Source organism: Tursiops truncatus, chromosome 17 (genome assembly GCF_011762595.2).
Source record: "Tursiops truncatus isolate mTurTru1 chromosome 17, mTurTru1.mat.Y, whole genome shotgun sequence".
NCBI classification, from domain to species: domain Eukaryota; kingdom Metazoa; phylum Chordata; class Mammalia; order Artiodactyla; family Delphinidae; genus Tursiops; species Tursiops truncatus.
This window is the reverse complement of record NC_047050.1, coordinates 33,248,690-33,264,095: the sequence shown is the minus strand read 5'-3', so window position 1 is coordinate 33,264,095 and position 15,406 is coordinate 33,248,690. Positions and strand designations below refer to the sequence as shown.

Here is a 15,406-nt window from a genome sequence, read left to right as displayed (position 1 = left end):
TTGGACACAATCATTATTGACACCCAGGAACACAAAGAATTATTATGGCCCGCAGTTAGAGGTAGATAGGAGCCAGATAATAAATGAAATTTTTGCCCAGGTGTGGAAGAAGTACATCCACTGAGCACAGGGACCTATCTGGTGGTCATTTCCACAGTTCCCAAATATATAATTGAAAAGGACATATTTGGTAGTTAGTAAAGCACCCACATTAGTACAGTTCTTTGGCCTACGGAATAAGAGCTATCAAAGCGGGAAAGGCCAATGGGGAGCCTCTGAAATTGCACAGGCAAGATAGTAAATAAAAAACAATATAGAAATTTCCAGTTGTGATGTACAACATGACTATAAGCTAACAATACTGTTTTGTATATTTGAAAGTTTGTATGTGTGTGAAGTATGGGGTCAGTCTTCATTTCTTTTGTAGTGTTAACTAATAACCCTAGGACCATTTACTGAAAAAGGAAGAACTTTCTTCCATTGATCTGTAATATCACTTTTGAAAAATCAAATTACATATGCAGATCAACATGGTTGACCTAACATGGGTTAGGTCTATTTTGACACAGTTGCCTATTTTTTATCCTCGTGTCAACAGAACACTGACAATATAACTTTATAAATACATCCTGATACTTGGTAGTTGTAAGCACTCCAGCTTTATTCTTCTTCAAAATTTCCTTGGCTATTCTCAGCCTTTGCATTTCCATATAGATTTAAAAAACTGCTTATCAATTTCCACTCAAAAAATTGGGACTTTTTAAATTCATTTTTCATTGTATAGAAAGATCAATTTTGTGAGAAATGGCATCTTAATCCACGAACATGGTATACTATACTGAATTTATTTAGAACTTATTTTCATTTCTGTCAGTAGTTTTTTGCAGTCAATAATGTTTTGTGTCACATCTTTTGATAGATTTCTTATAAGGTATTTGATGACTGTTGGTGCTACTATAATTAGCTATTTAAATGTCACATTCTATTTATTTTCTGGAATAAAGGTATACAACTGAATTTTTTAGACATTGTGTTCAGTGACCTTATTAAATATACTTTTCAGTTCTTTTAGATTTTCAATGTACATGATCATGTTATTTGTGAATAATGACTGTTATTTCTTCCTTTCCAATCCATATGCCTTTTCTTTTTCCCTTTTACATTGCTTAGAACATCCGAAACCATGTTTAAAATAAATGGTAAGAGCAAATATGTCCTTATTTCATTCCTGATGTCAGGGGGAAACATGAAATAATTTACCTTAAGTATAATGTAAGCAGCAGTTATTTGGTAGATGCCTTTTATCTGATCAAGAATGTTCCCTTCATTCCAATTTTGCTGAGAATAAATGGATGAATGTGGAATTTTATCAAAGAATTTTACTGCAGCTACCAAGATGATCATTATTTTGCTCCCTTTTTCCTGTTATTCTGGTGAATTACATTTATTTTTTTCCCCCAGTTAACACCCACCCTTCTATTTCTGGAATAAGCCCCACTTAGTCATGATTATCCTTTTTATATACCACCTGATTCAATTCACTAATTTTGTGTATAAGATTTTTGCATCTATGTTCATAACAGAGCCTTTCATAAACCAGCCTTTTGAAGTGACATCTTTCTTCCTTCTCATTTCAGAATGCTTTTGAAAACCAAAAATTATGTGAATTATTACACATCAGAAGTGTACTCTAGGGTGTTTACTTTGTAGTGTGTAGACTGTAGGATGGATTAGTGCAGGAGGTGGATGGTGAAGGATTAGGAAGCTACTATAGCATTAAGAGAAGAGCTTGCACCAGCTTGGTACAAGTAGAAATGGAAAGGATGGATAGACTCCCCAGTACTTAGCTACTGATTAGATGAAAGTGCAACATTATGAAACAGAGAAATTAGGAGAACTTTATCTGAGCTTGGAGAAGAGTAAAAATAATTGGAGTGAAATACTTATCTTCACCATAATTATCACAATCATTAGGATCCATACGAAGGAATGACCGCAATTTAAGCAATTGCAAATGCATGGAAATACGTAACTGGTCACTACGTTAATATCTTTAATTAGAAAGTTTCCTTACGTTGCTTTGAAGCTGATTTTTAAAATCATTTCCATTCACAATCAGAAAAAAAATCGATAATCTTGTATTCATTGAACACCTTAAAATGGGATCCTTTTAAGACAGCACATTTCAATACACATTGCGCTATTCCTTTCCTAACCACAGGGTGGCGACTAGGCGCCAACGCCGCACTTCTGTCTACCCCTCCGCTTCTTAGGCAGGTGTGGCTTCCAGGAGCGCGCACGTCCCGGAGTCTGCGCCAATCGCAGGCGCTGCGGCCGCGCACGTCGGTCAGCCGCGGTTACGCTGTCGCGCATCGGCCAGACCCTAGTGTTCCAGGCCATGTGGAAGTTGCTCCCAGCTGCGGGCCCTGCCCGAGGTAAGGGCGGTAGGGAGATGTCCGGGGACCGATTTCCCGGGAGCAGATGCGGTGGGCAGAGGGTTTGCGGATGGTTACTTTCGGACCGTTCTCGCCCTGGGAGACTGCGAAAGCTGGTGCGAAAGCCGCGCATTTGTTGTGTGGGGACTGCGTAGTCTTTCTCGGCGGGTGCGCAGTGCTTGCGAACCAGGCTTTGGTCTGACGGGGGGAGGAGGCATGCGACACTGGGCCGTTTAGTGACCGCCGGGTCCTTTCCTCCCGGTCTACCGCCAGGTTCTCCGTGGTTGGGACCAACTCCTCTGGCGGGACTAGCTCTGACCTGGGCTTAAATGGTCTTCCGGATTGAGTCTTGGCCGGGTATATGTTACGACATCTAGCGTTTTAAGCTTTTGAGGAAACATCCAGAATAAGTTAACAGTCTGGAAGACTCTATGACTCTGTCTTGAGCGCATTGTGAGGAGCCACGGAGATGACTTGTGTAAATGGCAACTACAGGAAAGCATAATTTTGGTTTTGTTTCGGAGCCTTTTACCGTTTTGTCATCACAACAACTGAAAAAAATTTTTTCTGCATTTCTAGCAGCGGAAAATGGTAATTGCATGTAAATTGGTTGCCTAATATATGTAAGCACTTATTAGTTGATAGGTAAGCAGTTGTAGCCTATGATTGGCCTTGCCCTCCGGAAGTTTACATTATGAGTGAAGAAAAGATCTACGTAGAGGCTAAATGGACTGACAGTGTAAGGAAGTATGGAGAGGGCAAACTAATGGTAAGGAAAATAAATACTGTAATAATACTGTAGATACTAAAAAGTATAGAGACTCAAAGATCAAGTTTCACTGTGGACTTGGAGCATTGTGAGGTGTAACACAGTAGGAACAGTTTCCAGAAACAGTTGTAGCCTGTGGCTGGCTCTTTGAGTTCCTTTAAGGAGGCAGCAGAAGAAAAATGCCCCTAGTGCCAGTGGGTGGCATTCTTAACTTTTGGGGGATCTTGAACTCTTTTCGGAATCAGATGGAGGCTATGGGGTTCCATCCTTCTAAGAAAAATGTAGGGAAACCAACACAAAAGATTTTTGTTGAAAGAGTCCACTCTAGGTTAAGAATCTGATTAATAAAATATAATCCACGTCTCGTCAAGGTTTACCTGGACTCCTTTCTACTTGTCTAGTTTATTTGCCCTAATCACTCTACCACTCCAGTGGTACCAGACTAAACTCTACAAGTCTTCAACGTACATGCTATTCTTCCAACAATTTGTGATTTCCAAATTTTTTTAAAACTAATAACCTTTTCACGTTCTAAAAGCTACCTTTAACATAAAAAAAAAAATCCCCAAATTATGCACTTGAATCTGGTCCGGACTTTTCTTGCATTGATCTATATTTTTTACTCTTGATCCAATACCATACTTTTTAACTGCTTTCACTTTGGCATATTTTACCACCTGGTAGAGGAAGTTCCCAAAATATTCACATTTTTCTGGACAGTTTTTCACATTATATTTTCCTGATGGAATTTTGAATTCGCTTATCAAGCTCCAAACATAGTGTTGTGATTTTATTTGGTAGTGCATTAAATTATAAGTTAATTTGGGCAAGCATTGACAAAATTGTTTTCCTGTTAGAAAAATGGTAGAGCTTTCTATCTATTTAGATTTGCCTCCTTCAGTGAGGCTTTACTGGAAAACACAAGTTTGATTTATGTAAAGTTGATTATTAGCCTTTAAATAGCAAAATAAAAATGTTTAAATATTTGCCATATGTATATCTTAAATACATGTTTATGTATGTGTGTACCTGTTAATTTACTTTTTAAAAAAATTCTCTTAGAACCATACAGACTTTTGGCTGGTGTTGAGTACATTGTTGGAAGGAAAAACTGTGGCATTCTAATTGAAGATGATCAATCAGTCAGCCGAAATCATGCTGTATTAACTGCTAACTTTTCTGTAACTAACCTGGTAAGTTACTAATTTTATTTCACTAGCTGACAGTAAGAGGATTGAAATCACAAAAGTTTACCTTGGTGTATATGTAAGAGTTTGGGAGACTTTTTATAAAGCTGTTAGTTTTCTTTAAATGTTAACAAAATTAAGGACGTTTGGGCAGTGGTACTGGTGATATTTGTTTATTTAAGATTTGAAGTTTCTGTTTCAGTATTTTACTATTTGTTTTAGTGATTTAGAAACTCAGGGGAAGTAGAACATATTTCTATTTATTTACTTGAACATTTATTGAGTGCTTACTGTGTGTCAGTCACTGTGCCAAAGCCTGGGAATAGAACAGTGAATAGACCATCATGACTCCTGCTTTAATGAGTTAACGCAGCCATATGAACACTGGTGTTTCCTGTATATCTTAGGTTTTCACAAGGGAAATTGATTGCTTTACTAGGGAAAACAGCTGTTGTATATGCCCCACAGCTCCTTTGAATGGCTTTGAGTTTGTTTTGGTGTGTTAGTTGTTTTAATAATAAAGGTAGATTGTAAAAGTAATATAAATATATACAAATAGCTGTGCTCATGGTAATGCTGGTGGTAATTAAGGAAGAAAAGCCATTATTTTGAGCAAAGACTGCATGTTGGCAAATACTGGATCTGTTCAGTAATATTTAGGTTTTGTGTCTGTATTCTTTTAGGTATAGAAAAACATTGTTGAAAATACTAAAGAAAAAAAATTGTTACTGCAAGTCAGACACTCTAGCCTTTTTGCATTGGACTGATTTTTACTATGTGATTTTGATAATTTAAAAAAAAACAAAAACCTTAGGAATGAAGCTGTCATGTTATACATGAAACAGACTGTACAAAAGCAAACAATTCTCAAATTATGAGGGGTCAGGAAAATCTCCCCTGACTTACAAAAATAAAGAAAATGTGTGTTCTAAGAGGAGTGATTCTGGAATTGACATTTTTCTCTTAATTGCTAGTTGAGTGATCATTCTTTGCTTGCAACCAAAACAATAACTCTGTTGCCTACTGTGTTGGGAGGTTAGCCACCTATCACCTATTCCAGAAGTTATCAACCTTTTGTTTTGAAACCTTTCCCCTTAGGAATAGTATTTACTGAGCAGTAAGAGACTTTAAATTATGTATTGATTTTTTTTTCAGAGTCAAACAGATGAAATCCCTATATTGACAATAAAAGATAATTCTAAGTATGGTACCTTTGTTAATGAGGAAAAAATGCAGAATGGCCTTTCCCGAATTTTGAAGACAGGGGATAGAGTTACCTTTGGAGTGTTTGAAAGTAAATTTAGGTAAGAATTTTTAAATTGATATTAAAATGGACAGCTTTATTTTGTACCAATCAGATTCTAAAGGAAAAGGATATTTATGGATAATGAATTGGGACCAGTCTATTTAGTTCCTACTTAGGACAGTGGTGAACTTTGCACCACACGTGGTTAGTGCATTTTATTAATCATAGATAGTGAAAAGAGTGAATGAGAGTTTGAGTGGGCCCTAAGAACCTTGATAGGAGCTACTTTTGTTTGATTCTGCATAGGTCAAAGTATAATGTTAAACTTTGATCACTGTTTTTTTCTTAATTGCGACTTAAGACTTAGGAAGTGATCATTTCATAAGTTAGAAAGTTTAGTAATTTAATAAAAATTAAAATAATAGCATATGATGTGAGCTTAAAGTTTAAAGTACCATAAGTTGCCATCTCTATAACTATGATAACTTTGTGTAACTTATTCTCATTTACAGAGTAGAGTATGAACCTTTGGTTGCGTGCTCTTCTTGTTTAGATGTCTCTGGGAAAACTGCTTTAAGTCAAGCTGTATTGCAACTTGGAGGACTTACTGTAAACAATTGGACAGAGGAATGTACTCACCTTGTCATGACATCAGTTAAAGTTACCATTAAAGTAAGTTGAATGCCTTGTTATTATGTTAAAGTAAGTTCTCTGAATTTAAGTTTATTCCTTTACCCACTATACACGGATGTTTTAAAAGTCACTTGCTTTAAAACTATCAGAACTGTTAGTTGTAGATGTATATATGCCAATGAATCCCATATCTACCGTATAGGCTAGAATGGGGCAAGCAAAAGCACATTAAATTATATTTCAGATATTGATTTAGCATTTAAATGATTTATATTATCCTTTCACCAAGAAGTTATTACAGCCTATAGTTTGTGTTTTCAGTCTAAAAGCAAAGCAATTAGAGATCAACTGCCAATCTTCAAAGTTAGCAGCTCATGTCTTTCCTTCCTCCAGTCTCTGATACCATCTCATATTTTCATGCTCTTTTCTTTAGTTCTTATTTGGCTTTAGACCCTAATCACAAAGACTTTACATTCTTACAATATTACCTTAATGTATTGTCACAATCTAGAGATATGTAGATATATGTTATTTGTCAAAGCAGTGATATATTTTTGGATGTTTCAGACTTTGCATCATCTTCAGATTTGGTTAATCCAAAACTAATTGAAGAATGATTTTGGGAGGTGATTCGTCTCCTTCAGCAGGTTGACTATAGATATGTGAGATTGTTTTAGGTTAATATCTATAGTGAAAAGCAACAGTAGATTCCTTTATTCAATGATACAAAAATCCTTTAATATATAATTAATTAAATTAGAATATGTGTCTTATACCTAAATAGGTGTCATAGAGAAAGGCTTGCTGTTCAAATTGAACCTCATGTTAAACTTGGATCAAAGATTGTTTCATCTTTGTAAGTTTATGAAATTGATTTATAAATTCAACAGTGATTAGCCTCCTGAATAGTAATTTATGCTAATAAACCCAAATAATAGATTCATAATTCAAAATGTCCATTTATTAGTTTATAGTAGGGATGTATCTTTATAGTGACCAGAATATTTACATGTAGACTCCAGCATGGTCCCCTTGAAGATACCAAGGTACCTGAGAAATGGAATAGATAATCATGCCATTGCTTGGTGGGTATGAAATAAGAGCAAAGGCAGTTAGATTGTCTTGAAAGATATTTTACTGAGTCTGTGACAGACCTGGAAACTAGGATCCATTTACCATAGTACACAGTATTCCAGTGACTAGGATGCTAACGGCCACCCAGTCCCTGGATATTAGAGAGTACTGTATATATACCAACAAAGGCTTGCAGAGCAATACTCCTTTTTCAATATTTATGATCAATCGTGTGCAAAAAATATTTGTCATTATATTATTTTTTTAGTAAATTTTCCAAAAATACAGGTTAGTTTATGTTTTTTAAATTGTTGAATGTTAGAACCAAAAGGTAACCTAAAGAGCATTCAGTTCAGTTTTTATTTTCTGAAGAGGAAACTGAGGCATGGAGCAATTGAATCCTTTGCCCAGGATCACATGTATTGGAGTTTACTCAGTCCAGTGTTGAATTGCACATTACTGCTTCATGCAAGAAGTCAATTATTTCATTCATATTTGAGGTTCATAACTTTCAGATTTCATTCTTGAGAGATACCCTAAATTGCTTGCTCACATTTAGGTAATTTCCCATGTTTATTAGAAGCATTCTTACCAATTCTTTAGTTGTATTATTTCCTGGAATTATGCTGAATCTTATTTTCATTGCCAGTGATGGTATATTTTAATCTGTCTCAAATTTTGTGGATACATCTTATTTGAGGCTTATAGTTTAATTCACTTGCTAGTTGAAGTTTCTTCCCCCACTCCATCTGTATATACTTATTTTCAGCTTTTGTCCAACACTAAAGAGTTATTCCTTTATTTACTTTCTTAAAAAGACTTTATTCCATAATTAAAATCAGTTTGAAAGGCAATTAAGGTGAAAGAACTCTCTCATGTTTATCTCTTGTTACTGTCTTCTCTAGGGCAGACATTACATTTCCTTAATTCTAAGATGTACATTTTAATGTTTTTAAAATGGTATACATTTTTAAATTGACTTGTATTTTATGTTATGTTGTTCTGCCCTCCCCAGGCAGTTTTTAAATTAATATTGTAATTGGTAACTTCTTTTTTTTCACCTTTAATAATGATTGTTTATTGTTTATTGCTACTTGCCTGTATGTTACATTTATTTGTTATTTCAACAGTCTTATTGCTATTTTAGCATATAGGCCTTTGCTTTGCAGGATTCTGACTTACATGAGTTGTAGTTACCACAGTTTGTTTATTTTTAATTTTTATTTTATATTGGAGTATAGCTGATTAACAACCTTGTTAGTTTCAGGTGTACAGCAAAGTGATTCAGTTATACATACACAGGTATCTATTCTTTTTCAAATTCTTTTCCCATTTAGGTAGTACAGAATATCAAGCAGAGTCCCCTGTGCTATACAGTAGGTCCTCATTGGTTATCTATTTTAAATATAGCATTGTGTATATGTCAATCCCAAACTCCCAATCTGTCCCCCCCTGTATTGTAATTGATAGCTTCTAATAATCAAGTGATTATACAGGGATTTTTATACTAAAACTAGGCAGTGACCAGTACTGACTTCTGTTTTATAGATTGTGTCTCCTTTATAAATTTAGAGAGACAGGAGGAAAAACAGAATAGAACAGCCTCTTTGTAGTCTATAACTTACATCTTTAAAAAAACTAGGGTATGAGTATATGTATTCACATGTTTTCTTCTTTTTAGACAATATGTGCACTCATTTGTGGGCGTCCGATTGTAAAACCAGAATATTTTACTGAATTTCTTAAAACAGTTCAGTCCAAGAAACAGCCTCCAGAAATTGAAAGGTATATTGCTTATTTTAAATATAATAAAATATGACATACAAAATATGATAGCACTGGTTTTATTTAGGTTAATTCCCTCTTTATTGACTATTTCAGGATGTAATGTTACAGTTCAGTATTATTAATGAAGTTTTCTTGTTAGTATGTGAAGAAAGTTTCCCAGTTCTTTGTTGATTGTTCTTATCTCTGTGAAACACATGTTACATATGTGCCAATATTAAAAGGAAAATATTGAAGGACAGTAATAGCATAGAGGTGAAATCAGTAGAGCACACATGCCAATGCTGGGCATCATGCATGCAGGACACCAGGAATTGTGTGGTGCAGCATCCCTGTTGTGGAGCCTCAGAGTCCTGGGCCAGAATATTAACAGCGCTGTGGCCTTGGGAATTGAGCTGATTTCTTCTAAGTGTCCGTTACCTCCTTTGAAAAATGAGACTAATACCTGTCCTGCTGAGTGTCTAAGTATTCAGTATTGTTAGTATTAGTATAAGTATTATTTATCTTAACTAGTGGCATACATAAAGTCTGAGCATATTGCCTGGCATCATAATAGGTGCTTATTAAAAGAAGTGTAGCTAATTGCAATATCTGGGAAGATTCATAGTAGCTTGATTATTTATTATTTTTTGGATGCTCTGCTAAATTTGTGAACCACCAGACTAAAGGATCTATCCACTGTATGTATTGTATTAGTAATGTTTGCAGTAATATAAGCTATGGTTGAGGAGGAAGATATTTGTGATTTTTCTTTTTAGATTACATGGTTAAAATACTGGTGACTATAAAACGGTGGGTGTTTTTAGTCAACATAAGAACATGCTTGCTTAAAATGTATGTCAGTAGCTTATAGTCTATATGGCATAATAGATTTGAGGAAGTTTTAAAAATCTAAAATTCTATGCAAATTAAGTATTTTATAACCCAATTTAAGTTAAGTATTACCTATTCAAGCTAAGTATTTTATTACCAATTTAAAAATATTACTAGCTATTATAAGCTAATTTGCCCAGTACATATATTTTTAGGAACTATTTATACCTGATAATATGTATTTGCTTTTAAAAGTAATTGAATATCAGATTTTTCTCTTTGTTTTTAATTTTCATTTGGGAGGTTTCTTGTATTTTATAATCTGGTTAACAGAAAATATGCTTTCCTCTGGAAAGAGATCTTCAGATTTTATTTTATTTATTTTTTGGCCACACCAAGTGGCTTGTGGGATCTGAGTTCCCTGACCAGGGATTGAACCTGGGCCCTTGGCAGTGAAAATGCAGAGTCCTAACCACTGGACCACCAGGGAATTCCCGAGATTTTAAAATAGATGATTCTTAACCTTTTTTGAGTCCTAGATCCGCTGTGAGAAAATGAAAGCACTGGTCTCTCCTCTAGAAACTTCACTTACTACCAACTTACATAGTATTTCAACAGAATTACATTTTTCCCTGAAGCCTATTTATGACCCTCCCTAGAAAAGTTGATAAATCCTATAAATAATGACTCTTGTTACAGATAATAAACCATTGTTAATTCTAGATTACTTAAGAGTGGAGGGGTCTGATTTTTTACTACTGGTGATATGTTTTATGGTCTTAGAGTTTTTAGAATTAGTCATTGATTCTTGCTTATTTGTTTAGATTCTCAGGTGTATTTAACCTTGGTTTTTTGGTTTTTTGTTGTTTTTACTTTAGATTAGGCATAGTTTTTTTCTGGCTTCAATTTGCGATTGTATTAACTTAGATGACTATAATAAAACATCCCTACTCTAAGATTGTTCACTAACTCCTAATTCAGTGTTAACCAGGAAAGACTATTACATTAGTTCATGTTTGATGATGGCAACTGATAATCAAGTTTTTAATACTATTTTAAAGTATGTAGTTTTTTTGCCTTAATAGATTGCTATACTTATTGGGATCCATTTTGATATGTTTGTTGAAGACTAATTTGACTCCATACTCAATTAAATAGAAAAATGATTAAATTTAAGATATTAAATAGTAGTAGGATGGGTTATAAAAGGGATATGAGATAAATTGTGGTGGCTCTTCTATTACATAACTACCTGTTCTTTTAGTTCTGTAAAAGCATTATCACTAGTCCTGAATTTAAATTAGGAGGCATACTATATTTTTACCTAACAAAATGTGTAGTCCTTTTTGGTACAGTTATGTCTGCATCTTTGCACTGTTACCACGAAACAGAGTAAGTGAAGGGTTAAGATAGAGTACCTGATATGGTTTGTGATACCTAATTTTCCTATACTGTTATCAAAGTACCAATGTAGATGAAGTCATTTTTAGATTACATTTAAAAGAAGTATTTAATTTTGATACTCTGTGCTCTAATAAAGGACGTTCATTAAAATATTATATATGTCTGAATGTAAAAAAAATGATCCTCAAGAGAAAAAGGGAGTTTCCCTTTCTCAGTTTATTTTAAACAACAAGCAGCATTGTTTACAGAAAACACTGTTGGGAGAGAGTCCTTACATCATACAAAACTTGCTGGTTATGCCAAGAATGAAAGGCCCTGACTACCCTATACCCAGGCCATTTCTCAGGGTTATGTTTGCAGTGAGAAACCTGGAGGGATGAGGTAATATCTCCTTCCCAGGACAGAGAGCAGGCCTGCTTATAGCTTGTTATAAAATGGGTGGATTCCCAAGTTCAGTGTAACACTACCCATGGTATATACCTCTCCTGTAACACAACCCATGGTATGTACCTTCTGTGTCATCCCCAGGGGACTTGGCATGGAAGGAGACCTGCTGCAAACACACTGAGGCTTGCTGCTTGCTTTGTCTCTGACCCAGGAGTCTTGTGTCTTCTGCCAGCATCCATGAAAGAGGAATAGGTTAACTTATTAGCTTGTAATAAAATCTCAGACCCAAGAGACACATTAGCATGAAACAATCTTGGTAAATGAAAGTTTAGGAAGCTTATAGAGTTGACCTTAAATAATCAATTAAAATTTAAAGCAAAGAAATTTAACACACACTAGAGATTTTTTTCCTGGAGATACAAGCTCAGATTTACAAGGTGTGGATGCCAATGTAATTCAAACCTTTTGGAGATCACCAAAAAAAATCATGAAATCATGGACATGTACCTTTGGTACTAATGAAATAAACAGCTATCCAGATGTTGGGCAAAGAAATATTGTGGCTTGGAATAGTTTCCACAGCCATGAATTCAGAAAATTTCTGTATTTGGAAAATCTTGGGACAGAAGTGAAGATGATGTGCTTTGAGTTAGATGAAATTTATTGAACATCATGTGAAGAATTTATATAAAGTTATAAAATGTACATAGGAAAAAGTCAATATTTCTAGATTAATATTTTATAGAATTTGTGAATGATATGTACCAGTTACTACATAATAAAGCATAATTATTTTATTTGTAGCTCTTGAAGTTTCTGTGTAAGTATGCCAAAAAATGTTTTAATTTTTTCATTATAGAAGTTAGAGGTCACTTTATATTTGTGGTATTCTTATATTCAGGCAGTGTGCCTCTAACCTAGGTCTCTGCCAAGTTAATTTACTGTTTTCCAATTTTATTACTAGCTGTCAAATCACTATAGCCTCAGTGATGCTTTAAAACTTCTAGAATGTAATTTTTCAGAAATATTGACTTTTTAATGATGTTTTCTTCACATTTATCACTAGTCTCTCCTTTCTTGTTTTCATCCTTAATACTACTAAAGAGAGAAAGATTTTTCTGCGTATATGAAGTTCCAGAACATGGTCTATTATTTGTCACTGTATTATATATATCATATATGTATATATATATGATATATATATTATATGTATATATATATGATATATATATTATATACATATATACGATATATATATATCGTATATATGTATATGTATGTATGACTCCAACATTTGATTCGATTCTTGATAATACGGTGGGTTTTTTCCTTTCGAGATCAGTCTTATTGAGTATTGGGGCTCAAATTTACCAATATTTTTAAAAGAAAACCAAAATACATTTTTCTAGTCCCAGAATTTTAATACTCACATTTGTATTGAGGGATGTTTTTACTTTGTCTACTTCTAATTTATTAGGCGAAATTTTTATTTCTGTTTTATACTGCGGGTTTATTAAATATTTATTGAACCAGGCAAGATAGACCTGAGGATATAATGATGAGCCAAAAAGCATTACAGTTTCTGCCATCTTGGCACTTAGTAGAGGAACCAAACATCAAAGAATCACACAAATAAAAGTTAGAACTCTGGAAAGCTAATTGCATATCATTCTCATGGAATGTGACTTGGTATAACAAATGTTCACTCTTCATTGAACTAAACTGTAGTTAACTGTTATCTGTTACCTGTGGCAAAATTAAGAATGACAATGTGAAAAACACAAAGCTGTAGATAATTTTAAAATGCTATTTTAGTCATTAGAAAGCAGTAGGAATCTCACATTTACTCAGTCATATGTATGTATTAAACATTTACATTCTATTTTTGTCTGAGACTGGCCCAATAATCTAGTGTTGTTACATTACTATGTAGACTAATTTGTAAACACCCATTTGTATATATATGAAGCCTTTTACACTAAAAGAAGTGTAAGCTACAGAAGAATTTTCTTGAAAGGGATGTAAGGTGTTTGATGAAGAGATATTAAAATTTTTCCTATTTATGAATTAGAATGCCTGTTAATTTTTTAGTGCTACCTATTTTCTCATTGTAGATTTAATTAATAGTTAAAATAGTTTCCACTATTCTCTGTATGTGTTTAAAAGTAGAATAAACAGAATTTTAAAGTCAGTTATTTAGAAAACTGCAATAACTCCCCGGGTTTGCATTCCATCCTACCAACTAAATCTGCTCTTACCTGCAGATAACTCAGTCATTTGACATTGCAGATTCTAGGAATCACTACTTTAAAATAGCCTTAAAACATCCATTAGTAATCTAGCAGATTAAAACCCATGCATTTGTGGTTTAGTCAGTTATAAAAGTTTTTTTTAATTAATAAAATTTTAGTCATGACAGCTTACTGTATGAGATAATGTATGTTTCCAAGGAGAAATCTGGGGGGTGGGAGGAGGGAAATGTAAGGAAATTAGTTCTAAAATGCTGGATTGTGACTCTTATGACCAAAACATTTTTGTCATATTGGATGTTGCTCTCTGTGGATAGTTAACTCTAGTGACTGTCCAGATTCCCCCCCATCCTACATTGTCCCTTCATCATCACCATTATGCTTTAGTAATTTTTTTAAAATCTTTTTTAAAGACTTAATTTTTAGAGCAGTTTTAGGTTCACAGCAAAATGGAGAGGAAAGTACAGGTTTCCTGTATTCCCATTGCTCCCACACATGCATAGCCTACCCCATTATTGATATCCCCCACCAGAGTAGCACATTTATTACAATCGGTGAGCCTACATTGACACATCATAATCACCCAAAGTCCATAGTTTACATTAGGATTCAGTCTTTGTATTGTACATTCTTTGGCTTTGAACAAATGTAGAATGACATATATCCATCATTATAGTATCATATGGAGTATTTTCACTGTCTAAAAACCCTCTGTACTCTACCTATTCATCCCTCCACTTCCCCAACTCCCAGCAATCACTGATCTTTTACTGTCTTCATAGCTCTGCCTTTTCCAGAATGTCATATAGTTGGAATCATACAATATGTAGCCTTTCCAAATTGGCCTTTTTCACTTAGTAATATGCATTTAAGTTTCCTCCATGTCTTCTCATGGCTTGATAGCTCATTTCTTTTTAGCACTAAATAATATTCCATGTTTGAATGTACCACAGTTAATTTATTCATTAACTACTGAAGGACATCTTGGTTGCTTCAAGTTATGGCATGAGTTCATCTCCTCTGGGTAAATGCCAAGAAGCATGACTGCTGGATCATATGGTTAAGAATGTGCTTAGTTTTGTGGGAAAGTGCCAAAGTGTCCTCTAAAGTGGCTGTACCATTTTGCATTCCCACCAGCAATGAATAAAAGTACCTGTTCTTCTACATCTTCACCAGCATTTGGTGGTATCAGTGTTCTAGATTTTAGCCATTCTAGTAGGTGTGTAGTGGTATCTCTTTGTTTTAATTTGCATTTCCTTGATGATATATAATATTGAGCAACTTTTCATATGCTTATTTGCTCTCTCTATTTCTTGGGAGAGGTATCTATTAAAGTCTTTGGCCCTTTTTAAAAATCAGGTTGTTTGTGTTCTTGTTGAATTTTAAGAGTTCTTTGTATATTTTTTATAACAGTCAGATGTGTC

The 15,406-nt window shown here is 34.2% G+C and overlaps 1 protein-coding gene and 1 non-coding gene across 2 annotated transcripts in view; one reads left to right on the top strand and one right to left on the bottom strand.

Annotated features, from left to right (window-relative positions):
• Positions 1-2,330: 2,330 nt before the first annotated feature.
• The window catches only part of NBN (nibrin), a 45,538-nt gene continuing 32,462 nt past the window's right edge, over positions 2,331-15,406 (top strand). The window contains 5 exon segments of the mRNA XM_004321482.3: positions 2,331-2,435; positions 4,267-4,397; positions 5,547-5,695; positions 6,150-6,309; positions 9,026-9,129. Of these exon segments, the coding sequence (XP_004321530.2) occupies positions 2,399-2,435; positions 4,267-4,397; positions 5,547-5,695; positions 6,150-6,309; positions 9,026-9,129 (581 nt within the window). The 5' untranslated portion in view covers positions 2,331-2,398.
• Positions 10,360-10,432, bottom strand: TRNAE-UUC (transfer RNA glutamic acid (anticodon UUC)). The gene has a single exon. It is a non-coding gene; the product is annotated as a tRNA-Glu (tRNA).